The sequence below is a fragment of the Salvelinus sp. IW2-2015 genome, linkage group LG34 (assembly GCF_002910315.2).
Source record: "Salvelinus sp. IW2-2015 linkage group LG34, ASM291031v2, whole genome shotgun sequence".
In the NCBI taxonomy this organism is placed as follows: Eukaryota; Metazoa; Chordata; class Actinopteri; order Salmoniformes; family Salmonidae; genus Salvelinus; species Salvelinus sp. IW2-2015.
The window spans coordinates 3,346,124-3,373,430 of NC_036873.1; the positions used below are offsets into that span (position 1 = coordinate 3,346,124).

Genomic DNA, 27,307 nt, shown 5'->3' on the forward strand with positions numbered 1-27,307 from the left:
ATTAAATCATCGAAGCTCTGCAGATTTTGTTGTGATGATACAGAATCAATAGACCATTTATTTTGGTATTGCCCTCAGGTAGCCTGTTTCTGGTCTCAGGTTCAGGAATGGCTAAAAAAGCATAGCATTGATCAAAATTTACCCTAGAAATAGTACTGTTGGGAGATCTGGAGAGACCGGGTCAGTCAATTACTAATACTCTCAGTAAAAGTATTTATCTTCAACTCGCACTCTGTGGATTCTATTTGATTAGGTAGATTGAAATTGGACGTTAAACATCACAGCATAGTTGAAAGATTTATGTTGCGTAGAAATCCGAAGAGTGTGGCCAGCAGAGATGGGTGGGATGGGCTGAGGTAAGCTGAGGGTTGGGATGTGGAATTGGAGACAAGTGGGAGTGGAGTTGCTGGGCGGGAGATAGAATGATGGTCAAAGATAAAGTATAAAAAAGTCAAAATAAAACATAATAAAAACTAAGTTTGAATGACACTGAGGGGCAGTGTTTTTACAGCTAATGCCGGTTTGCCTGAGGCTGAGGCTGATGCCGTGCAGGTGTTTGTACACATGCATATCCACACTCTTATTCAAATACACACATGTAAATAGTACCAGATATGCACTCAAACATATACAGTTGCCCTTGCTGTTATGATTTTAGTTGTCCTTGATATTCTTTGATTTTTTTGCATTGTTTTCTGTTCTCTTTTGTCTTTTTTTTCTCATGAGTTCATTTTCTTGGCTGTTGGGTTATTGGGGTTGGGGAATGGAATTTTTATTATTTTATTATTTTCTTTTCTTTCTTTTTTCTTGGAGGGGTGACTGTGGGAGGGGTCTCGGACTGTTGAGGGACAGCTATGGGGAACTATGGGGGGGATCTTGGAGGGTTCGAGTCCCCATTTTTCTTTGGCCTTGAGGGAGATCTGTCGACGTGCCCTTGAGCAGGGCGTTGACCCTGGACGCTTCTGTGTGTCGCTCTGAATGGGAGTCTGTTGGATGACTGGTGTGGTGTAGTTGTTGAGCGGCTTCACTGTTCTTCACAAGTATATTGTATGTTTTGGATATTACATTTTTTTTAAAGTGAATAAAAATAATATATATATATTTGGACGAGCAATGTCAGAGCGACAGACTAAGATACAGTAGAATAGGATATAATACAGTATATACAGTATATATGAGATGAGTAATGCAAAATATGCAAACATTATTAAAGTAACTTGTGTTCCATTATTAAAGTGGCCAGTGATTTCAAGTCTATGTATATAGGGCAGCAGCCTCTCTGTGCTAGTGATGGCTATTTAACTGTCTAAAGGCCTTGAGATAGAAGCTGTTTTTCAGTCTCTCGGTCTCAGCTTTGATGCACCTGTATTGACCTCGCCTTCTGGGAGGGTAGCGGGGTGAACAGGCAGTGGTTCGGGTGTTTGTTGTTCTTGATGATCTTTTTGGCCTTCCTGTGACATTGGGTGCTGTAGGTTTCTTTGAGGGCAAGTAGTTTGCCACCGGTGATGCGTTGTGCAGACCGCACCAACCTCTGGAGAACACTGCGGTTGTGGGCGGTGCAGTTTCCGTTCCAGGCGGTGATACAGCCCGACAGGATGCTCTCAATTGTGCATCTGTAAAAGTTTGTGAGGGTTTTAACTTTCTTCAGCCTCCTGAGGTTATAGAGGCGCTGTTGCGCCTTCTTCACCACACTGTCTATGTGGGTGGACCATTTCAGTTTGTCAGTGATGTGTACGACGAGGAACTTTCCACCTTCTCCACTCTCCACTGCGGTCCCGTTGATGTGGATAGGGGGGGTGCTCTCTCTGCTGTTTCCTGAAGTTCACAATCGGCTCCTTTGTTTTATTGACGTTGAGTGAGAGGTGATTTTCCTTGCACCACACTCCCAGGGCCCTCACCTCCTCCCTGTAGGCTGTTTCGTCATTGTTGGTAATCAGGCCTACTACTGTTGTGTCGTCTGCAAACTTGATGATTCAGTTGGAGGCGTGCATGGCCACTCAATGATGGGTGAACAGGGAGTACAGGAGGGTGCTGAGCACGCATCCTTGTGGGGCCCCAGTGTTGAGTGCCCCAGTGTTGAGTATCAGCAAAGTGGAGGTGTTGTTTCCTACCTTCACCACCTAGTGGGCGGCCCGGTAGGGAGTCCAGGACCCAGTTGCACAGGGTGGGGTTCAGACCCAGGGCCTTGAGCTTAATGATGAGCTTGGAGGATACTATGATGTTGAATGCTGAGCTATAGTCAATGAACAGCATTCTTACATATGTATTCCTCTTGTCCAGATGAAATGGGGCAGTGTGCAGTGTGACGGCGATTGCATCATCTGTGCATCTATTGGGGCGCAAAGCAAATTGAAGTGGGTCTAGGGTGTCAGGTAAGGTGGAGGTGATATGATCCTTGACTAGTCTCCCAAAGCACTTGATGACAGAAGTGAGTGATGGTCATTTAGTTCAGTTACCTTTGCTTTCTTGGGTACAGGAACAATGGTGGACATCTTGAAGCATTTGGGAACAGCAGACTGAGATGGGGAGAGATTGAATATGTCCGTAAATACTCCAGCCAGCTGGTCTGTGCATGCTCTGAGGACGCAGCTAGGGATGCTGTCTGGGCCGGCAGCCTTGCGAGGGTTAACACGCTTAAATGTCTTACTCACGTTGGCCACGAAGGAGAGCCCACAGTCCTTGGTAGCGGGCCGTGTCAGTGGCACTGTGTTATCCTCAAAGTGGGCGAGGTGTTTAGCTTGTCAGGATGCAAGACTTCTGTGATCCGCGACGTGGCTGTTTTTTCTTTTGTAGTCCGTGACTGTCTGTAGACCCTGCCACATACGTCTCGTGTCTGAGCTGTTGAATTGTGACTCCACTTTGTCTCTGTACTGACGTTTTGCCTGTTTGATTGTCTTACGGAGGGAATAAAATGTTTTTGTATTTGGCCATATTCCCAGTCACCTTGCCATGGCTAAATGCAATGGTTCACGCTTTCAGTTTTACGTGAATGCTGCCATTTATCCACGGTTTCTGGTTAGGGTAGGTTTTAATAGTCACAGTGAGTCCAACATCTCCTATACACTTCCTGAGAATCGGCTTCCTATTTCGCAACAAAGCATCCTCACTCATGCTGCCAAACATACCCTCGTAAAACTGACCATCCTACCTATCCTCGACTTCGGCGATGTCATTTACAAAATGGCCTCCAACACTCTACTCAGACTGCATCCAATTTGCTATCACAGTGCCATCCGTTTTGTCACCAAAGTCCCATATACTACCCACCACTGCTACCTGTATGCTCTCGTTGGCTGGCCCTCGTATCATACTCGTTGCCAAACCCACTGGCTCCAGGTCATCTATAAGTCTTTGCTAGGTAAGGCCCCGCCTAATCTCAGCTCACTGGTCACCATAGCAGCACCCACCCGTAGCACGCGCTCCAGAAGGTATATCTCACTGGTCACCCCCAAAGCCAATTCTTCCTTTGGCTGCCTCTCCTTCCAGTTCTCTGCTGCCAATGACTGGAACAAACTGCAAAACTCTCTGAAGCTGGAGACTCATATCTCCCTCACTAGCTTTAAACACCAGCTGTCAGAGCAGCTCACAGATCACTGCACCTGTACATAGCTCATCTGTAAATAGCCCATCCAATCTACCTCATCCCCATACTGTATTTATTTATCTTGCTCCTTTGCACCCCAGTATCTCTACTTGCACATTCATCTTCTGCACATCCTACCATTCCAGTGTTTAATTGCTATATTGTAATTCCTTCGCCACCATGGCCTATTTATTGCCTTACCTCTCTTATCCTACCTCATTTGCACATGCTGTATATAGATTTTTCTACTGTATAATTGATTGTATGTTTGTTTATTCAATGTGTAAGTCTGTGTTGTTGTATGTGTCGAACTGCTTTGCTTTATCTTGGCCAGGTCGCAGTTGCAAATGAGAACAAGTTCTCAACTAGCTTACCTGGTTAAATAAAATAAAAATGTAAACTCAGTCACCGTATCAGTGAATTCGTCTATGTTTTTCTCGGAGGCTACCCGGAACATATCCCAGTCCGCATGATCAAAACAATCTTGAAGCGTGGACTCCAATTGGTCAGATCAGCATTGAATTGTCCTTAGCACGGGGACTTCCTGTTTGAGTTTCTGCCTATAGGAAGGGAGGAACAAAATTGAGTTTATCAGATTTTCCGAAGGGAGGGCCTTGTAGGGATCCTGGAGGTTGGAGTAGCAGTGGTTGAGTGTTTTAGCAGCGCGAGTACTACAGTCAATGTGTTGATAGAACTTCAGTAACATTTTTCTAAAATTTGCTTTGTTAAAATCTCCAGCTACAATAAATGCGGCCTGAGGATATGTGGTTTCCAGTTTGCATTAAGTCTAGTGAAGTTCTTTGAGGGCCGTTGTGGTATCGGCTTGAGAGGGAATATACACGGCTGTGAATATAACCGAAGAGAATTCTCTTGGAAGGTAATACGGTTGGCATTTGATTGAGGTATTCTAGGTTGGTGAACAAAAGGACTTGAGTTCCTGTTTGTTATCACAATCACACCATGAGTCATGAAACATACACCCCCACCCTTCTTCCCAGAATGATATTTATTCCTGTCTGCGTGATGAACTGAGAACCCAACTGGCTTTACGGACTCAGACAGTATATCCCGAGAGAGCCTTGTTTCCGTGAAATAGGGTATGTTACAATCCCTGATGTCTCTCTGGAAGGAAATCCTCGCCCTGAGCTCGTCAACTTTATTATCCAGAGACTGAACATTAGCGAGTAACATACTCGGAAGCGGTGGGTGGTGTGTGCGCCTCCTGAGTTGGACTAGAAGTCCACTCCGAGCACCTCTTTTCTGCCGGCGGTGTTTTGGATCAGCCTCTGGAATCAGTTCAATCGCCCTGGGGTGTACCAACAAAGGATCCGATTCGGGAAAGTCGTATTCCTGGTCGTAATTCTGATAGTGCTGGTGAGTTACCGCCGCTCTGATTTCCAAAAGTTCTTCCCGGCAGTATGTAATAAGAAAACATTTCCTGGGCTAATAATGTAAGAAATAACACTTAAAAAACTAAATACTGCAATGTTTTCTAAGCGCTAGAAGCACAGCAGCCCTATCCGTCAGCGCCATTTTCCACGTCATTCCCCTCAGGGATCGACCCTTGTTGTGCTTTGCTCTCCAGAGCAGGGCACCGTTCAAAAGAGTGATCAATGGGGTAGCATTGAGTGTAGAGGTGGATCAAATAAAAAAGAATATTCCTGTTTGTGACACCTGCTGTTTGATGAGACGTAGACCCGGTGGCAATGGCAAGACTGAGAATACTCTGTCTGTTTTGTTGAGCTTTGACACAGTTTCTACCTGGTATGGTCATATTTGTTATTTTGTGAGGGCCTAGGTTCTGAACCTGGCCTAGTTTCGGACATGTTGCAGTAGTGTGATCCCACAATGTGAGATATGTGCAGGATGGCATAGTCAGAGGGAGTTTAAAGTTGGGATAGAGAATGCCTGGAGACCAGAATTAAAAAAATACACTGTCTGGTACAAGACAGTGTTTCATTCTGGAAATGGTCCTCTACAAGGTCCTTCGAGACAAAATATCCACAGGAAAGTATTATTTACCTGACTTGTTAGAGTGGTACTGAAGTAGACAATTCTATCACATTTGCAAAAACATGTAAACACCTGCAAGACTTTGGTTAGTATGCATGGTTTGCGTGCGTGTGCCTACGGTCATGAGCAAAACATATTGATTGCCACACACATAGACCCGCGTTTTGAAGTTGATTTAATAATACTTTCCTGTGGACAGCCGGCAGAGTAAGTTTAAATATAATTTTATTCAACACTCGTCTACATAATTTAGTGACTAGGATAGAGAAAACACTGTGTGTCAACTATGGGGGGCGCACAAGATGTACTCTTAAAAAGTCTAAATCTAAGTCCCAATTGCGATGCGGTTCTAGAAACAAAGCCCTTTACTTTAATACCACATCAAAATAGTTTCACAAATGCAAATTATACACGTACTGTTTTAACTGGCTTTATCACATTTGCAAACGACAGTATTATTCAGTTACAAGTTTCTGGCAGCCTTCTTCCGTTACACACAGGGGTTCAGAGCATGTTAGATAGCTAATTAGAACAGGAAGTCCTTCTGTCTTCCGTAAACATGTGCTGTAACATGGAGATATGGGCTGCGTTTCAAACTCATAAAAGACTTACTCTCGCCTTATGCCCTTGGGGGAATCCCCGCGGCCATCTTTGCCATTGGTCCAAATGATTAGTCAAGCAAGGGAAGTTAGCAACGTAAGCCCCTCAGCCCTCGTTTTTGATAGAGTTTGCGAGTGTACAACTAACTATGTTCACTCCGGGCCTGAAACGCCCCATAATTCAATTTACGATGATTGTACATCCGCTAAGAAAAGTCAGCCAAAACTTAAAACCAACATTAATATGGAGAAGTTAACATACAAGTGTAAGTAAAAAATAATGTAAATAAGTTTGAAATTGTGCTACTAATGCACTTGAGGGCTCAAATACGTATCATATCAGTAATTATGTTTTTGTTTGGTTAGCTTTTGGAAACGTTAATTTGCGCACATAACTTTCCCTGACATCACACTTATACATTGTAATTTTCGATTTACATGATATAACGTATTAGGATGGCTAACATTCGATGTCTACGGATGCATTGTCTTCTAGCCAAGATATGAAATCATAATTGACTGTAGTGCATATAAGGCACACACAACAGTTACCATGATGACTGAAAACAAAACGGTGGGATGAACGAGTGACAAATTTCCGGCCAAGAGCGGCCCATTTAAAATGATTAAGTCTTCCCTCGCCCCTTTCCCTGCAAGTGTCAACTCGTCAGACGTTATGATACGACATCAGAAGTGTCCACTTAATTTGAGGGCTGAGGGGAGAGGGTGTGTCTTTTAAGTGTTTGGAATGCAGCCATTGACGTGTGGGAACACTAATCCTAACCCTATAAAGGCCTGTTGTTTTAACCTTGTTTTATTTTTGCTGATATGAAACTTGCATTCCTTATGTTTCCAAAACCGTACCGCAAGCGATACGTGTTGACGTTTAGAGCTAACATCGGTTCTATCATTAATAGGCGGTAGTTAACGTCTATGAATGGGGTAGGGGCACCCATACAGCTGGGGATACGAGGTGCTCTGTGAGAGAGACGAGTTTGAGTGGGGCAGAAAGTTTCCTATGCTGAGGCAGTGAAGAGAGTAGAGGATAGCTCAAGGGTAAGTGATTTGACTGGGAGCCCCCAGTGAGTAGGCCTGAAGAGAGCAATCCAGGATGAGTTTTAGTAAGGTAGGATTTAGTGCTCTTATTGCTGTGGTTATTAATTGTCTGCACTGATGGAGCGTAAATCCCAGAAAATAGATGTGGTAGTGGCAGCAGCTGTTGGCCTGGAGTAGGATCTGGTAGGGCTAAAGTATTGGCATATTGTTGTATATGTGTAGGGTTAGATAGTGGTGCCTTTTTATTTTCCACACTTCTTTTCTGTGACATATTGCGCAATTCACAATCCGAACTGTAAAAGACAGCAACACAGTGTCAATTCTGCCTGTCGGAAACTCACCGGAAGAAGTAAACAGTAATAATAAAGTTATTTATTATTTTCTATTCTATTCTAACACACTGTTCTTTGTAAACAAGTCTGCTTTGAGCTTGAAAGATACTGATCATAGGATATTTGATGTGTGACGTAATAAGGAGTACCGTAATTCAAAGGACAGCGCGCATTCCTTTTTCATTTAACCACACCCTTTAAGCTATGACGCCAACAAATAAGATCCTTTCTCTTCTGTGTAAACGGAAGTGAACAGGTGACTTAGAACAATATCCACAATAACGTTTTTATTTTGACGTTTATTAACTCAATGGAACCTTAAAATATGACCCATTTAACTGCACAGCATCACATACTTACCTCATGTAGTCTTTAATTCGCGTTGGAGATAGAACTTGATATATGCTATCTAGGTAATGCTAGCTAGCTGCAAAAGTTAGCAAACAATGGCTAACTGTATGGTTTTTCACACTCAAATAGCCTCCATCATGGAGGTGCTAGCGAATGCAGCAGTGGCAGAGATCTGTAAACTCGTAGACGACGACTATGCAGTGTGTCGTTTGGAAATTTCTCAAAGCCAGAAAGAAAACAGGGGATTGCGAAGGAAACTACAGATATTGGAACTGAAGGTGTCACGGGAGCGCGCAGAGAGGACAATTCGAGAGCGCGTTCTCGCCAGTCGTCCCAGTAGTGTCAAGATCCTCGACCGATACAGAGGAATGGCAAGAGGTATATTTTGCAGAAGCCTGCAGGGGCCTGTCGCCCCGTTTCCCTCTGCCCATGTGTTCAGATGTGTTACCCAGAATTTAGTCTTTGTCAGTCTTTGGATAGTATGCAACTTCCCCTGATTACTTAGCTATCTTGCAAAAAAAAAAAAAATGTAATCTTATTTTACCTGGCACATCAATTAACAACAAATTCTTCTTGGACAAAGACACTATCATATTCTAAGCAAATTCTTGAATTTCCTTTTGTTATACTTAATATTTTTGGCATGGAATATAATCAATCAATAAATTGTATATCAAAAAGTTATGAATAGTGTTATAAGTGTTACCTTACATCCTTGCCAATTGTAGACAGTGACAATAGTGTACAATATACCGTTGAGCATTGACAGTACCTAACTTAACCACCTCTTTTCCCACAATCACTCTCAGGTGAAGGACATCTTACTGGAGGACACAGGGGCTTTGTGAAGCCAGCGGGACACAATGCGTGGAGAGATGACCAACCCTTATCTATAGATGAGGGGAGTGGAACCTCAACTCAGCATGTTATCGTAATAGAGGTTGGTGTCATAGTGTAACATAAAAATGACAGTACATCAAATGTGGCTCGTTTATTTCAGAAAGGTTCCCCTCAGCTATTCATTTGTACGTCCTTATTTATCTGCCACAGGGGAGCTTGTGAGACATTGTTATCCAATTCAACTCATGTACCGACAATAACCTCCTCCCTTCTTGTGTCAGTCGGCAGATGCAGAGGCTGCAGGTCCTGGAGGATCTTCTCTGGTCAAGCAGGAGAGGACTGAAGGAGATGACACACGACACAGCAGAGACATCCAGACTGGCATAGTGGCTGGTGTGGCGCCCTCTTTAGCCACGGAGGACCCCGCTGCCCCGCCCCAGCCTAAGAACCGATGCAGCATCATGGAGGTCAGTGGAACGCTGAACGCCGTCCTCAAGTCAGAGACAGAAAGCGAGAATTTAACTGTAATACACAGGCTCTTACACACAGGACCTGACCACAGATCAGACCCAGAGAGACTGGAGTTGGGACCATTGGGCTGTCCTCCTGCTCCCGGCTCAGAGTATTTGCTTTACGGTATCACGAGCCCGAGGATGGTTCATTCCCATCGGGACTCAGGTTATGCGTTAGAGTCTGGCAATGATCTGTCTTGTTCTTACACTACAGAGATGGACCCTGGCAACATGCCCTTGGGTTTAGAGACACAGACTGATCTGTCTAGACGGGACTGGAACCGGTACAGTAGTAGTGTATACTCTGAAGGGTGCCAAGATAAGAAAGGGGAGGATGTAGTGGTAGATAACGTGACTGTGAAAGTGGAGGGCGACGGGCCTCTGACGTGGAATGTAGACAAGACTCACTTAGATGAAGGACACTCACAAGGCAGATATTTCTTAGATTACAGGGAAAGCTTGGAGACAAATCCAAATGTGACCCACTCCCATTTGCACGTGCTCAGAGATCGTGAACCTGTGTCCACGTCGATGGGGCCTTCCAATTCACATGGCTGCGTCCTTTTCGATCAGGTATTGAACTCAGAAGACAAAAGGGCCAAGGTTCAGGGACAGACACCAACATCCGGCAATAGCAAAGAGAAACAGTTCCTCTGCGTGTTCTGTAACAAAGGCTTCAGCTGCCCCCAGAAGGTGGAGATCCACCAGAGGGTCCATACAGGGATAAAACCCTTCAGCTGTACCCAGTGTCACATGTGCTTCGCTGATGCTGGCAACTTGAAGAGACACCAGAGGGTCCACACAGGGGAGAAACCCTTCATCTGTACCCAGTGTCAGATGCGTTTCACCCAGGCTTGCCACCTGAAGAGGCACCAGAGAGTCCACACAGGGGAGAAACCTTTCAGCTGCCCCCGGTGTCATATGTGCTTTGCCCAGGCTGGCAACCTGAAGATGCACCTGAAGGTCCACACTGAAGAGAGGCCGTTTGCCTGTTTGCACTGCGGGAAGAGGTTCTCAGAAAGGAGCTACCTCAAGATACACCTGCAGAAAAACCATTCCACTCGATAGCTTCAGATTTTCATTGTCAGCAGAAAAGATCCACAGATGCATTCGGAATAATGAGAGTAACAGATTTCAATGTTGAATATTACTGGGTAGAATATTGCATCCAGATATTGTGTGATATACAACGCATATATAAGCCTAAAAAGTCTGTTACATATTGGGTTTGTACTGTGTAGGCTATATGGTGTTCAGCAATGCCTGTTTCATTACCTCCATTCAACTACTTAATTTCTTATCCAAGACAATTTTTAGGAGAAAATTAATGCAGTTTATCAAGTTCCTGATAATTTTTTTGTTGAGACATTACATTTACAATTCAATCATTTAGCAGATGCTCTTATCCAGAGCAACTTATCACAGTCATAGCAAGTACAGTTTACCTCAATAAAGTAGTTATCAGCAATATCTGTGCAAGTAGGAAAATACTATTTGTATTTATTTATTTTAATGGGGGGGGGGGGTTGGATTCATTTAATATTCTTTTTGAAGAGGTACTGTAGGGTTTCAGACGTTTTCAGGGGGACTCTACTGTCCTAGCTTCAGGGGGAAGCTGGTTCTACAAATTGGGTGCCAGGACAGAGAAGAGCATTACCTGAGCTGAGCGGGAGCTGACCTCCCGTAGGGGTGGGATGGCCAAGAGACCAGAGGTGGCAGAACGGAGTGCTCGGGTTGGGGTGTAGGGTTTGATTATAGCCGGAAGGTAGGGAGGGGCAGTTCCCCTTGCTGCTCCGTAGGCAAGCACCATGGTCTGCTAGTGAATGCAAGCTTCGACTGGAAGCCAGTGGAATGTGCGGCGGGGTGGAATGGGAGAGGTTGGGAAGGTTGAACACCTGGCGGGCTGCGGCGTTCTGGATAAGCTGCAGGGGTTTGATGGCACAAGCAGGGAGCCCAGCCAACAGAGTTGCAGTAGTCTAGACGGGAGGTGACAAGCGCCTGGATTAGGACCTGCGCCTCTTCCTGTGTGAGGAAGGGTCGTACTCTATGGATGTTGTAGAGCACGTGTCAAACTAAACACCCCTGTTGTAGAGCATGAACCTGCAGGAGCGAGTCACTGCTTCGATGTTATTTGCACTCTGGGAGGGGGACACCGGGGAGCCGCAGCTTTGTCTTGTTGAGCTTGAGGTGTTGGGTCCACATACAAGCTGAGATGTCTGCCAGGCATGCAGAGACTGTGTGGTTTTCATGTGGTGTGTTTAACACTTGAAAATGTTTAATAAACACAAAATGGGACTTCTCATTCTCAAGACTTGCATTGAGACTCTTTAGTATACATCACATCTGATCTCACCCTATTCTGCATACACCCGACAGAGCTTTATAACTGTAGTGGGGATGGTTAAACACTTCATGTTGAAAGTGTGTTTATTACAGCATTATGGGCGGGTCTTAGGGGGCCTGGCCTGCCATACCGTATCTACATACCCATTGAAATATTTATGATTTATTTGACCGAGAAGTGCGCCGACAGAAAGACCCATCGCTGTCAGATAAAGCATCCGAGCAACCAAAACAGCACCCCTCTGTCTCAGTATGTGTAGCCCATGTATCTGATGCTGTCTGGACTAAAAGAGTATGGCATGACATTCTCTTTTTTGACCGCATCAGATACATGGGCTACACATTGTAAGACAGAAAGGCACTCTGTCAGTCGTTCCGATGCTATTTTGGACTAACGTGCGAAGGTAACCTACTTTTTGAAGTGATTTGTTTTACAATCAGATGAAAACATGATGTGTTGTGTTCATGCCACATTAAAAGGTAGACTAATACATTTTTACAGTTAAACGACATGTCATTACTATAAAACCCACAATAGAAGCGCTAAAGCAATCATTTGGACTGCTCATGAATTTTAAAAAATGCATTAGGCTACTCTGCTATTTTTAAAGTCATGCCCCCCTCCGTCCTTGACTTTTCCTAAATAAGTCTATAATACACACTTTCAGAATCTTAATATCACAAACAGAACTGGTGTTAGAACGTTTTAGGAGTGCATGTCATTTTGGTTTTCAAAGTTGCCCCTTCTCTCCATAATAGGGCCTTATCCGATAGTTGAAGATGCCATGCCCAGTTGATAATCACGCTGATAATTGTCTCGAATCTGAAACTAAACTATACCGAAACTAAATTCACACACATAATAACAGATGAAATAAATGAATTAGGCTAAAGTATGATGGGTTGATGAGCAAGGGGAAGCGAACAATGCATAATTATCTAATCACCAATTGTTGATGAAGGACAGGGCGGGCCATTCTATTTTATTGATCTATTCTAATAAAAAAAATGGTATGTACTCTTTCAGTCTTTTCTGGCCTACTTGGAGTACACAGTGAGAGCGTGCATAATTTACAATGGCAAGAAGGCCAAGATGAATGGATGCATTCGTTAGCGTTGCTACAAAATCTGAATAAAAACGACTCCGATTTTGGGGAAGAATGAATCATGATCACATCTCTGAGTATTCTTCTGATTCTGAGCCTCAACCTGAACCTACTCCTCCGAGTCCTAAGTGCAAAAAATACATAATTGTGCGCACTGAGCAGGTGCCAGCGCCACCACCAAACGAAATGGTGAGACAGGAAAGCGGACGGCACCATTCGGAATAGAACAAGCCGGTGAGAATTCTACAGGCCACTATCAAAGAGTAAGCCCTACATCTAAAGCAAGAAACAAATTCAGCAACGCACTCCACAGCGTTCATTGTCTAGGCTATGTGACGTGTACATGCTCCAACTGATAATTTACTTTTTGACTCATATCAACAATTATGTTCATTATGCCATTATTGCTATTTTGATGATTTTCGCTTGTAATGACATTTAGGCTACTTTCGTCATTTGACCGTGCATCTTGCTGACCGTGCATCTTGCTGACCGTGCGTCTTGGCTGTTGGTGTATTTATTTTTATTTTCTTGTTATAAATATACCGGGTTCCAACACCTATGCTTTCTGTTTCATAGTTGTAACAAAGCCACTTCACAATTACAATTTATTGAACACTTGAATTATAATTTTTATTATTAGCATATATCTACAAAAAAACGTGCTCCCCTATAAAAAAAAATCAAATGCCTGTCCAACGGATTCGTTCTGGCGCTCGCCCTGGTTTACAGTGCCTTGTATTCATCCCCCTTGGCGTTTTTCATATTTTGTTGCATTACAACCTGTAATTTAAATAGATTTTTATTTGGATTTCATGTAATGGACATACACAAAATAGTCCAAATTGGTGAAGTGAAATAAAAAAAATATCTTGTTGAAAAAAATTATACAAAATAAACAACGGAAAAGTGGTGGTGCATATGTATTCACCCCCTTTGCTATGAAGCCCCTAAATATGATCTGGGGCAGYMAATTACCTCCAGAAGTCACATAATTAGTTAAATAACGTCCACCTGTGTGCAATCTAAGTGTCACATGATCTGTCACATGATCTCAGTATATAAGGCCCCAGAGTCTGCAACACCACGAAGCAAGGGGCACCACCAAGCAAGCGGCACCATGAAGACCAAGGAGCTCTCCAAACAGGTCAGGGACAAAGTTGTGGAGAAGTGCAGATCAGGGTTGGGCTATAAAAAAATATCCGAAACATTGAACATCCCACGGAGCACCATTAAATCCATTATTAAAAACTGGAAAGAATACCACAACAAACCTGCCAAGAGAGGGCCGCCCACCAAAACTCACGGACCAGGAAATGAGGGCATTAATCTGAGAGACAACAAAGAGACCAAAGATAACCTTGAAGGAGCTGCAAAGCGTCACAGCGGAGATTGGAGTATCTGTCCATAGGACCACTTTAAGCCGCACACTCCACAGAGCTGGGCTTTATGGAAGAGTGGCCAGAAAAAGGAAAAAGCCATTGCTTAAAGAAAAAAATAAGCAAACATGTTTGGTGTTTGCCAAAAGGCATGTGGGAGACTCTCCAAACATATAGAAGAATGTGCTCGGGGTGATGAGTGCTTTTTGGCCAACACCTCTCATCACCCCGAGAACACCATCCCCACAGTGAAGCATGGTGGTGGCAGCATCATGCTGTGGGGATGTTTTTCATCGGCAAGGACTGGGAAACTGGTCAGAATTGAAGGAATGATGTATGTCGCTAAATACAGGGAAATTCTTGAGAGAAACCTGTTTCAGTCTTCCAGAGATTTGAGAATGGGACGGAGGTTCACCTTCCAGCAGGACAATGACCCTAAGCATTCTGCTAAAGCAACACTTGCGTGGTTTAAGGGGACACATTTAAATGTCTTGGAATGGCCTAATCAAAGCCCAGACCTCAATCCAATTGAGAATCTGCGGTATGACTTAAAGATTGCTGTACACCAGCGGAACCCCTCCAACTTGAAGGAGCTGGAGCAGTTTTGCCTTGAAGAATGGTCAAAATCCCAGTGGCTAGATATGCCAAGCTTATAGAGACATACCCCAAGATACTTGCAGCTGTAATTGCTGCAAAAGGTGGCTCTACAAAGTACTGACTTTAGGGGGGTGAATAGTTCTTTTTTTTGTTTTCAGTTTTTTTGTCTTATTTCTTGTTTGTTTCACAAGAAAAAATATTTTGCATCTTCAAAGTGATAGGCATGTTGTGTAAATCAAATGATACAAACCCACAAAATCCATTTTAATTCCAGGTTGTAAGGCAACAAAATAGTAAAAATGCCAAGGGGGTGAGTACTTTTGCAAGCCACTGTATCTGTGTGTGTGTGTGTACTTTATGTATCTGATGGAGTGTATGTCTATTTAATCTGTATCACCTGTCTCTTCCAGGAAGAGGAGGGTCCAGAGGTGCTGCTGGTGAAGGAGGAGGGGTGTGAGGAGGGATTGGGGAAGCCTGAGGGGACCATGGTCATGGAGGACAACCAGACTACACCTCCTCCTGAAACCACAGAGGAACCAGCTGAGCAGCACAGGACCACACACAGTCTCACTGAGGTGAGCCCACTGTGAACTACTGTCTGAATGATATTAGGTCAGGGTCTGTATCTACAAAGCTTCTCAGAGTAGGAGTGCTGATCTAGGATCAGTTTAGCCTTTTAGATCATAAGGAATAAGACGATATAGACAGGTGTGGACCTAATCGTCAGCACTCTTACTCTGAGATGCTTTGTGGATTTAATTTGGTCTAAACTGTGGGACCATGCCTTTTAATGAACAAACCATTAGAGTGTCAAGTAATCAAAATAACTAACATGTTTTTTTAATTTAAAATGTATTTCATCAGGGAGTCATACTGAGACCAAGGTCTCTTTTACAGATGAGCCCTGAATTACAAACATTTAAGAAAATACACACATCGAAATATAAATCCAAAATGCAACCAGGAAGAAAAACAGTCATAAAAAACAGCAACACATTGATCAGTAATAAGGTCCTCAATTAGCCTTCTGAATTGCCTTAGAGGCACCAAAACATCAAATGTAACAACATTTTGAAGATTGTTCCACAAAGGAGGTGCAAGAAAACTAAAAGCTGAGACCAAAGGAATTCCCTGAGTTAGCCAACCCCAACACCGGGTGTGGTAACTCATACGTCTAAAGTTTAGCAATAATGTTAGGTACAGTGGGAGTATTTGTAAAAAGGCTTTATAAATGAAAACATAGCAATGTATCAACCCACGTGACATCAAAAAGGGCCAACCAACTTTCTGATAGAGATTGCATTGATGAGTACTAAATCTGTCGACCTGTAATAAAGCACTATGATAACAGCATCTAACAGCTTTAATGAAGTGGCAGCTGCGTTCATATAGACGATGTCACCATAGACTGAATAATATGCGCTCTACTATTTAGCGGGAGGCATGACATATTTCTTTAGAAGATGCCTATTTTTATTCTCATCATCTTAAATAATAATAAATAACTCATCCATATTATTTTTAAATACCAGCTTTTCAGCTATAAATATGCCCAGACATTTGTAGGCAGGGACATGATCAATATGGAGACTGTCCAAAATACATATGCTATGAGTTATTTTTAGGCGCTCTAGAGAACAACATATGCTTAGTTTTACCTGGATTCAATACTAATTTCAGGTCAATAAAGTTTTTCGGGAATACGATGAAGACAGACTGTAGTTCAGATAAAGCCTGGTCAATCGTGGGGGCAATAGCATACACAATAGTATCATCGGCATGCAAGTGCAGGTTAAAAAATGTTGTAACCTGCAACAATATTGTTAATGTAAACAGTAAAAAGTACAGGAACCAGAATTGACCCCTGTGAGATACCTTTGGTTTTGTCTAGAAAACCAGTTTTAACACCATCTGTAGATACACATTTAATTCTGTCAAGTCATTTTTAAACCAGTTATACTGAACAAAAATATAAAAGCAACATGTAAAGTGTTGGTCCCATTTTTCATGAGCTAAAAGATCCCAGAAATTCTCCATACGCACAAAAAGCTTATTTCACTCAAATGTTGTGCACAAATTTGTTTACATCCGTGTTAGTGAGAATTTCTCCTTTGCCAAGATAATCCATCCACCTGACAGGTGTGGCATATCAAGAAGCTGATTAAACAGCAGGATCATTACACAGGTACAACTTGTGTTGGGGACAATAAAAGGCCACTCTAAAATGTGCAGTTGTCACACAACACAATGCCACAGATGTCTCAAGTTTTGAGGAAGCGTACAGTTGGCATGCTGACTGCATGAATGTCCAACAGAGCTGTTGCCAGAGAATTTAATGTTAATTTCTCRGCCATAAGCCTCGAAGCAACGTCATCACAATAGCTGTTTGTCGGGAGCTTCATGAAATGGGTTTCCATGGCCGAGCAGCCGCACACAAGCCTAAGAGAACCATGCGCAATGCCAAGCGTTGGCTGGAGTGGTGTAAAGCTCGCCGCCATTGCACTCTGGAGCAGTGGAAACACATTCCCTGGCGTGATTAATCACGCTTCACCATCTGGCAGTCTGACGGACGAATCTGGGTTTTGCAGATACCAGGAGAACGCTACCTGCCCCAGTGCATAGTGCCAACTGTAAAGTTTGCCGGGAGAGGAATAATGGTCTGGGGCTGTTTTTCATGGTTTGGGCTAGGCCCCTTAGTTCCAGTGAATGGAAATCTTAACGCTACAGCATACAATGACATTCGCCGATTCTGTACTTCCAACTATCTAGCAACAGTTTGGGGAAGGCCCTTTCCTGTTTCAGCATGACACTGCCCTCGTGCACAAAGTGAGGTTCATACAGAAATGGTTTGTTGAGATCGGTGTGGAAGAACTTGACTGGCCTGCACAGAGCCCTGACACCAACACCAGCGAACACCTTTGGGATGAATTGGAATGCCGACTGCGAGTCAGGTCTAATTGCCCAACGTCACTAATGTTCTTGTGGCTAAATGGAAGAAAGTCCCCACAGCAATGCTCTAACATCTAGTGGAAATCCTTCCCAGAAGAGTGGATATAGCAGCAAAGGAAGGGACCAACTCCATATTAATGCCTATGATTTTGGAATGCGATGTTCGACAAGCAGGTGTCCACATGCTTTTGCTCATGTTGATGTTGATGGTGTTCCTGGAGATGATGAAATGTCATCTAGCACATAACAGGTAGTAAATTGGTGAAATTTAAACAGACTCACTAGAAGTTGGTTTACCGTCGAGTCAGCTAGAGTCTGGCAGAGGGAAGAGCAGTCGATTGACTGACCAGTTTAAATTAAACCACAGTTTAACTCAAATAAAAAGCCTGCCGAGGTAAAATGATGATTAAAAGCATCACTTATCTCATTCTTATCAGTTAGCCAGAGTCAGACAGAACTTGCTTAGGCAGGGAAGAAGAGGAATTTCTACGCTTCAGTGCATTTACTGAGCAAAATTTCAAGTCTCATAGCAAAGGGTCTGAATACTTATGTAAATAAGGTATTTCTGTTTTTTAATGTTAATAAATTTGCAAAAAGTTCTAAAACCCTGTTTTTGCTTTGTCATTATGGGGTATTGTGTGTAGATTGCTGAGTATTTAAAAAWATATATATTTTAGAATAAGGAGCAAAATGTGGAAAAAGTCAGGCACAGTACTCTTTAAAAAGTCAGGCACAGTACTCTTTAATTGATCTGAGGCCGGGGGAAAAGGATAAACACTCAGAAAAAGCACATCCTCCATGGCAGCAAGGAGTAAATCACAGCAACAAGTAAATGTGTATTCTGGTTTATGGACACATTTACAACCAGGAGCTCAAATTTCTTGGGAACAGAAATATATTTTTTTAAATGGGACGCCATGAAATTATATTTTACATACAGTGCCTTCAGAAAGTATTCACACCCCTTGACTTTTTCCATATTTTGTTGTGTTACAGCCTGAATTTAAAATGGATTACATTTATATTTTTTGTCACTGGCCTTCACACAATACCACATAATGTTAGTGGAATTATGCTTTTCAAAATGTTTACAAAACATTTTAACATGATTTTTTTGAATGACTACCTCATCTCTGTACCTCACACATACAATTATCTGTAAGGTCCCGCAGTCGCGCAGTGAATTTCAAACACAGATTCAAAGACCAGGAAGGTTTTTACTATGCTTCGGAAAGCTGGGCACCTATAGGTAGATGGTTAAAAACAAAAACAGGTATTGAATATCCCTTTGAGCATGGTGAAGTTATTCATTACACTTTGGATGGTGTATCAATGCACCCAGTCACTAAAGGTAAAGGCGTCCTTCCTAACTCAGTTGCCGGAGAGGAAAGGAACTGCTCAGGGATTTCACCATGAGGCCAATGGTGATTTTTAAAACAGTTACAGAATTTAATGGATGTGATAGGAAAAAACTGGGGGAGAGGGGGAGAAGGAATCCTGTACAGAATACATTTTCCAAAAATGTGGCAGAGCAATTCACTTTTTGTCCTGAACACAAAGTGTTATGTTTGGGGCAAATCCAATACAACACATTACTGAGTACCACTCTCCATATTTTCAAGCATAGTGGTGGCTGCATCATATTATGGGTAAGCTTGTAATCGGCAAAGACTGGGGATTTCTTCAGGATAAAATAAAAAATAAAAAGCTAAGCACAGGCAAAATCCTAGAGGAAAACCTGGTTCAGTCTGCTTTCCACCAGACACTGGGAGATGAATTCACCTTTCAGCAGGACAATAACCTGAAACACAAGGCCAAATATACATTTGTTGGAATCGGCTAAACTTTGATCATTGAGATAGTAAATGAATGATAGGAAATGAGACTGGGTTATGTCAGAAGTTAATGATTCTCTGAAGAAAAACCAATGGACATCTGTGGATTAGATGAAGGAGGGGTTGAGGTCAGATTCTTTTAAGGGMGTAATAAAGGTTTGTTATCCTGTTACCCTTTTTATTAGCTTCCTGTGGAGCCATAAACTGTAAGGATTGGAGAAGGAGTGTTTTAAGTAGGATGTATATAACTGTGATGGAGGAAAATGTTTTGCTGTCTGATTACAGCTGTACAGAACCTTTGGGAAGAATTAAACTTGGTTAAAGCTTCTCTAGTGTCCGTGAGTTATTTACTCTGAGAAATAAGAACCTAACACACCGTAGTTGCTTAATTTAACAAGAAGACAGTGAATGTTCCTGAGTGGATAATCTACTTGAAAATATATGGCAAGACCTGAAATTGATTGTCTACCAATGTACAACAACCAATTTGACAGAGCTTGTAGAATTTTGGAAAGAATAATGGGCAACTGTTGCACATCCCAGGTGTGGATAGGTCTTAGAGACTTAACCAGAAAGATTCAGAGCTGTACTCAATGGTGCAAAATATTGACTCGGGTGTGAATACTTATGTAAAATAGATATTTCTGTATTTCATTTTCAATAAATTTGCAAAAATATCTAAAAACATGTTTTCACTTTGTCATTATGGGGTATTGTGTGTGTGTATATGGGTGAGCTAAAAAAATATATTTACTCAATTTTGAATGCACGCTGAAACGCAGCTACATGTGGGATAAGAGTACTTTCTGAAGGCACTGATATACGCCCCCCCTCTGTAATCTGTCACATTTAAATACACTGCTCAAAAAATAAAGGGAACACTTAAACAACACAATGTAACTCCAAGTCAATCACACTTCTGTGAAATCAAACTGTCCACTTAGGAAGCAACACTGATTGACAATACATTTCACATGCTGTTGTGCAAATGGAATAGACAAAAGGTGGAAATTATAGCAATTAGCCAGACACCCCCAATAAAGGAGTGATTCTGCAGGTGGTGACCACAGACCACTTCTCAGTTCCTATGCTTCTTGGCTGATGTTTTGGTCACTTTTGAATGCTGGCGGTGCTCTCACTCTAGTGGTAGCATGAGACGGAGTCTACAACCCACACAAGTGGCTCAGGTAGTGCAGCTCATCCAGGATGGCACATCAATGCGAGCTGTGGCAAGAAGGTTTGCTGTGTCTGTCAGCGTAGTGTCCAGAGCATGGAGGCGCTACCAGGAGACAGGCCAGTACATCAGGAGACGTGGAGGAGGCCGTAGGAGGCGCAACCCAGCAGCAGGACCGCTACCTCCGCCTTTGAGCAGGAGAGCATACCAGAGCCCTGCAAAATGACCTCCAGCAGGCCACAAATGTGCATGTGTCTGCTCAATCGGTCAGAAACAGACTCCATGAGGGTGGTATGAGGGCCCGACGTCCACAGGTGGGGGTTGTGCTTACAGCCCAACACCGTGCAGGACGTTTGGCATTTGCCAGAGAACACCAAGATTGGCAAATTCGCCACTGGCGCTCTGTGCTCTTCACAGATGAGAGCAGGTTCACACTGAGCACATGAGCACATGTGACAGAGTCTGGAGACACCGTGGAGAACGTTCTGCTGCCTGCACCATCCTCCAGCATGACCGGTTTGGCGGTGGGTCAGTCATGGTTTGGGGTGGCATTTCTTTGTGGGGCCGCACAGCCCTCCATGTGCTCGCCAGAGGTAGCCTGACTGCCATTAGGTACCAAGATGAGATCCTCAGAGCCCTTGTGAGACCATATGCTGACACATGCACATTTGTGGCCTGCTGGAGGTCATTTTGCAGGGCTCTGGCAGTGCTCCTCCTGCTATTTTTTTGAGCAGTGTACATTATAATAATATACTTCAACGTCTTTTTCAGAGACAGAACCATTTAACCATGTTTCCGAGAGAACCAGAATGACAGGACACTAGTTATGTATCCAAATGTCAATTGTGCCCATTTTTAAAAATCATACTACGCACATGTAGGTGCATTAGCCCCCTAGGAGATTTAGAGGGGGTATTCAGCTCATTCACTTAAGGGTTAACAGGAATAGGATAATCTGCAGCTATTTGCCAGGTCATCCACGTGAGCATTCGACAGACCTCCTTAAAGTTGCTGGATGCAATGGCTGGAGCATGAACTGGGTGAGCAGTGTTGGCAGAGTTCAGTCCACCCGGATGAAGCTCTCATAGTATCAAATTACCTAACATGTTTGCGTAGTACTTATAGCAATCCTTCACTGACCCATCAGAAGATGCTCCATAGCAGGGTGCTCAYTTGATCCAACATCCTCTCACTCTGTGTCTCTTACAGTCAGTAGACATGGAGGATGGGAAGCCTGATCTGCTGCTGGTCAAAGAAGAGACAATGAAGGACGGACCAGAGAGCATTGACCTGCGGAGTGGACTAAAGATGGGGGAGGAAGGTAAGGGAGAAATACATATAGCCTACATACAGTAATAGATCTTCAATTGGAATAATAATGCACCTGGCTATTATTCATTCTTGATTTTCTTCATTGGTAATATGAAATCAATACAACTTATGTTTACATACTAAAACACACATTATAATGTATGAACTTGACCAGGTAATTGACTCAAACTCCATTGGTCTATGAGTTCTTTGACATGTTTGTAAAGTCTATTTTTGTAACGTCTTCCTGCAGGTGGTTGGCTGGAGGCAAACAGAGGAGACTGGGCGGCCATCTTGGATTCCAAGACTCTGACGGGTGCAGCCAAGGGCCCAGGGGACAACATCACTGAACAGGCCAGGACCAGAAGCGACATAGTGGAGGTCAGTGGATGGGATAGCGTCCTCAACTCTGGGCTGGGGAACAAAACTGTTAACCAGAAACAGACAGTCGAACACAGAACAGCAACCGAACTTAGTCTCCATGACAACAGACTGGCTGAGACCAGGGTGAGGCGTAGATTTGGTCTGCGGGGACGGGGAGGTGTCTGTATGAGAACAGCCACAGACTCGGCTAGCAATGCTCCGTCCTGCTCCTATAGTTTTGATTCAGACAGACTGATGGCGCCTCAGGTTAACCCCCTAACAGGTGCAGCCTTCAGCCTGCCTTCTATAGGATCTATCAACTGGAACATGGTCCCTGCGACAACACAGACATTCCCTGGCCTTCGTCCTCCTCACACTCTCCTGATGTTAAACCAGACCTCAGACAATGCCAGTGACTCAACACTAAATGGCTACACAAGCCCATTCACAAATGAGAGTAGAAGTAATGCTATCAGTAGATCCGGTGGSAAAGAGAAGCGCTTCCCGTGTTCGTTCTGTGGGAAAGCCTTCAGTTTCCCCAAACAGGTTAAGATCCACCAGAGGATGCATACGGGGGAGAAATTGTTGGGCTGCCACCTGTGCTGGGCCMGTTTTTCTGACTCGTCCCACATGAAGAGGCACCAGAGGGTCCACACAGGGGAGAAATCTTTTAGCTGCCCCCAGTGTGAGACGAGGTTTTCCCACCAGTTGAAGATGCACCTGATGGTCCACACGGGAGAGAGGCCGTTCGCCTGCACACACTGCTGGAAGAGGTTCTCAGAGAGGAGCTACCTCAGGATACACCAGCAGAAAATGCACATAGTCCATGTATAGTGGTGACATGTAATGTAGTACTAGTTAGATAGTTTGTAGTTAATTCTGTTGGTTTGGAATGTAGTAGGGAACTGAGGGAAGAATGTTTTCATGTAATGTTGAACCTTTTCCAAAGTATCCCCTATACCCCCATTGACTGTGGTTAATATTTTAGAATATCTTGTCATGTTTCTGTGTGTACAGCAAAAAGTTTGTTATATAAACCTTTATGATTTCTCTTCCATTTGTTTTTACAGTCTGCAGTCCATGAGGACTTGTTGATATCCAGTGTTGCTGGTGGGAGAGACTGGACTTCTGAGGTGGCTGGTCACAAACCCTGGCCCCAGATCAGGATCATGGATCAGGAGCCGCCGCTCTTCCTTCCTGAGTCGGATCCGGGACAGAGACTCCACCACAACCACCACACAGAACACAACCAGTGGACAGGTGGACTGAACAACAGTCCTGGTGGTCATCAGAGAGACAGAGGCTCCAGTCAGGGATCCAGTCTGCAGCCTGRGGCTGATAGAGATAGACCCTCCTGTTCCTATGATACAAACACCACAGTATCCATGATGAATAGAGCAAGACACCCTGGGATTCAGCCTTCAGAGAGAGTGGTGGGAGACTCCCCTGATGGGAATCTAACAGGAAATCTGTCTTCTCTTTCAGGGTCTCGTCTAATGCCTAATGACTGGGTTCATAAAAGGCCTGGACCTGGGTCTCAGCTACCTCATCGTTACCCTAACACAGCACACAATCCCAACAACACCCAAACAATGGCTAGAGGTCAAGGAGGGAACTCAAACACTAACCACCTGAGGGTGGTGGCTCCTGCTTCTACCTCCTCTGGTGTCATTGGGTCACAACGTGGGAGGCTGAGTATTAGGACGGATGCCGACAAGCCGTACGCCTGCCCCACGTGTGGGAAGCGCTTCGCTCAGGCGAATTATGTGAAGATGCACCAGACAGTTCACACCAAGGAGAAGCCCTTCAAGTGCAAACTATGTTACAAGAGCTTCTCCTTCCTGACTAACCTTACCAGACATAAGAGTGTCCACAATGGGGAGAAATCATAGCACTGTGGCTTGAGTTTTTCGCAGGGGATATCTGGGAACCATTCTTTAGCTGACATATTACAGTTATCATGTGAAGTGTCTTGGGGTAAGATTTTTTTTTTTTAAGTACTCAAAGTCCCTCAGTTTAGTGGCGACCCCAGACATTTTTCATAGGGGTAGCCAGATGGGGCCACTGAAAATATTGGGGTGGCAGACCAAAACCAAAAGCCTTAACTGAATTTCAGGAATTCTATTATGCTGTTGTAGTATATAGGCTAGTTGAAAACGATGTCAAAATGAGAGTTAAGGAATCGCATACTGATATACTTTAGTTTCTTATTTTACAGTTAATGTTACTAATTATCTGATGTGCATAGACTAATACCGGTACAGTTAACATTTTGAGTTCCACAACAATCCTGTTTTAATGTGTTATGTATCTGAATATACATGTGTTAGGCGATTGATTGTTCTTCAAATAGGCTAGTTGTCCTTTTCCTTAAAAAGACAAATATACAGCTTTAAATTTGAAGGAGTACATTGATTGTAAGGAACAAAACATTTACTGGGAACAAGCCTACTCAAGTTTAAAAACACCACACAGAGGCCTCCAATTATATTCAATACAGCTTTATTTGGCCGTTGCTGTGTCTTTTTGTAAACTAAAATATTATATATGTCCCAAAATGAAAAACAAAACAAAAGCATAATCATGGACAACAATATACATTTTACTATAGCCTACTCACAACCTATTCATATCCCTGCTTTATTGGGCTACATTCTTTTCAATACAGCTTTATTTGTCTGTTGCGGGGTCTTTTGGCAAACACATCCACAAAATCATCAAGATTTATGGCCCGAGCCCTTCTGGACTCTACACTTAATCAAGACTGTCTTGAGAAATACCATGAGTGACGAGAAATTTTGGGGGTGTTAACGTTAGAACAGAAAACTGCGCTCACATTCTGATTCAAGGCTTGTATCCCTTGCATTATGACACAATTTTCTTTAGAAAATCTTCTCTTCGCCTCAGAGAGAAGCACATCAACAATTGGAATGAGTGAACCTGCCCGAAATGACTCCTCATCTGTGTTGACCTGTCTTTGAACTATTGGAGTGGAAATGTAATACCCTTGATGTGCCCAAGTTGAATTGTGGGGAATGTAAAATATCTGACAGATGTTTTATCTCACCAAAAACATTGGTGAATGTTACAAGGAGGCCAACAAACTTTAGATATATTTGGGCTAATAGACCTCTTGCCTCTACAGCTCTGTCACCATTTCTCTCGTCAGATATTTCTTTCAGTAGACATATGATGGCTGGCAGTCTGTCCTTCACTGTCTTGCAAGCATTGTACCTACATGTCCACCGTGTCTCTATCAGCCATTGTAACTCTCTCGGGCCCCCCCGAAACATCTCCCTCTGTACCTCTAGCCACCTTTGGTGCACATATGACCCTGACACAAAGACATACAGTTTCTGCTAAATAGAAAAGAAACAATAGGCTTCAGGGATGCATTTCACACTGTCAACTAATACTACATTTAAGCAATGTGCATTTCAGTGAACATAAAAAGCAAATGGGGCCTCTGATTTAATGCGTGCTTGCACACCTGTGTTCATTCCACTCATGGCAGAGGCACCATCATATGCTTGCCCTACTAGGTGGTTTCTGTAGTCAAGGACATACTTCTGCAGTATTTGTACAATTTTCTGTGAAAGTGCTGTAGCATCCAGGCGCTCTGCTGCTTCAAAGGTGAGGAAACGTTCACATATTGACCCATTGTAATAGTATCGAATTACAAAGGACATCTGTTCCTTCTTGCTAATGTCTTTGGTCTCGTCAACCATAATGCTGAAAGCCTCACTTTGTGCAACTTCACTAATTATTGAGGTGCGGACCATTTCAGCCAGGCAATCAAATTTTTTGTTGTTGTGTACTATGCCCAAAGTATGTTGCATTTCTTTGACTTGTCATTTTTCTTTTGACTGTGATCATGCTTGGCTAGCAGTTCCATAATAGAGAGGAAATGTTCTTTTATTCTGACCTTCCGTTTCTTTGTGCTCTCTGTGCAACGTTTTGCGTAGCTGTGAGGAGCAGGGTTTCTCCAACAGTTTTAATGTACTCTCTATTTCCCCTCACTAATTTATTAGATTCTGCATTTAAGGAGGCTGAGGGAGCATTTGCTTGCAGTCGGCTTTTCATATTCTGCCCATGCTAACATAGCATTAGTATGTGATTCTAATTTGGCATGGCCTACAAATCCCCCATCTTTGTAAGTTGCTTTTTTCACATTTTTGAACCCCTCTTCAGATGTAGAGACTGAAGTGCCGGCAAGCATAGCAGTAGGCGGAGTCTTTACTCTGAGAGTATTCTAGCCATTTATGCGTACTGTACCACTCTTTCATGAAGAGTGGTACAGGTCTTCTATCCCCCTGAAGGGTCCGAGGGAAAAACTACAGATGTGACTGTTTGGGCCCCTCTGCTCTTGACTGGGTTATATCTAGGATGAAAGGAGGCAAAATCAGTTACTCTGATTTTAAAATAACAATAAGAGTAGCTAGCCCCTCTCCATAGTAATTACCGATTACATTTGTAATATCGGCCTATAGACAATTCTATTCTGACTATTCATACTCAACTACCAATAAACATGAATCAGAAGGTTTTATGGGATTATGTCATGACTCATAACTCAATGTAGACCCGCTATAACCATACATTTATCCAGACAACGTTACTCTCTAGCCATCCATTTCATTATCAGGGGCACTGTCACACTGTCATAACTTCACCTGTTGGTCCAGGAACGGGTTGAAAAGCTCTAGCTGAGTCCTGCCTCGTTTGGTTGTCAACCTCTGACTGTTGTTGATGCCTGTTCCGCACTTTCGTGCCATGCTGCTGTCTGTCGATGCAAATCAAACTTTATTTGTCACATGCACCGAATACAACAAGTGTAGACCTTGCTGTAAAATGCTTACTTACAAGCCCTTAACCAACAGTGCAGTTCAAGAAGAGTTAAGAAAATATTTACCAAATACACTAAAGTTTTTATTTTAAAAAAGTAACACAATAACGAGGCTACA

At 43.2% G+C, this 27,307-nt stretch overlaps 2 protein-coding genes across 3 annotated transcripts; both read left to right on the forward strand.

Annotated features, from left to right (window-relative positions):
• Positions 1-7,815: 7,815 nt before the first annotated feature.
• On the forward strand, positions 7,816-26,892 carry LOC139023653 (uncharacterized). Of its 2 annotated transcripts, none has more exons than XM_070437192.1 (7): positions 7,816-8,312; positions 8,744-8,878; positions 9,069-9,241; positions 15,122-15,286; positions 21,879-21,990; positions 22,234-22,361; positions 23,414-26,892. In XM_070437192.1, the coding sequence occupies exons 1-7, from the start codon at positions 8,030-8,032 to the stop codon at positions 24,233-24,235; spliced, it is 1,818 nt and encodes a 605-aa protein (XP_070293293.1). In that variant the 5' UTR covers positions 7,816-8,029; the 3' UTR covers positions 24,236-26,892. The 2 variants fall into 2 exon arrangements, with proteins under 2 accessions (XP_070293293.1, XP_070293292.1); XM_070437191.1 differs by having other exon boundaries at positions 8,744-8,874; positions 9,056-9,241.
• LOC111958429 (zinc finger protein 583-like) lies at positions 9,248-10,790 on the forward strand. Its single transcript, XM_023979689.2, has one exon. It carries the CDS (start codon positions 9,428-9,430, stop codon positions 10,352-10,354), a length of 927 nt encoding a protein of 308 aa, XP_023835457.2. The 5' UTR covers positions 9,248-9,427; the 3' UTR covers positions 10,355-10,790.
• Positions 26,893-27,307: the final 415 nt, after the last annotated feature.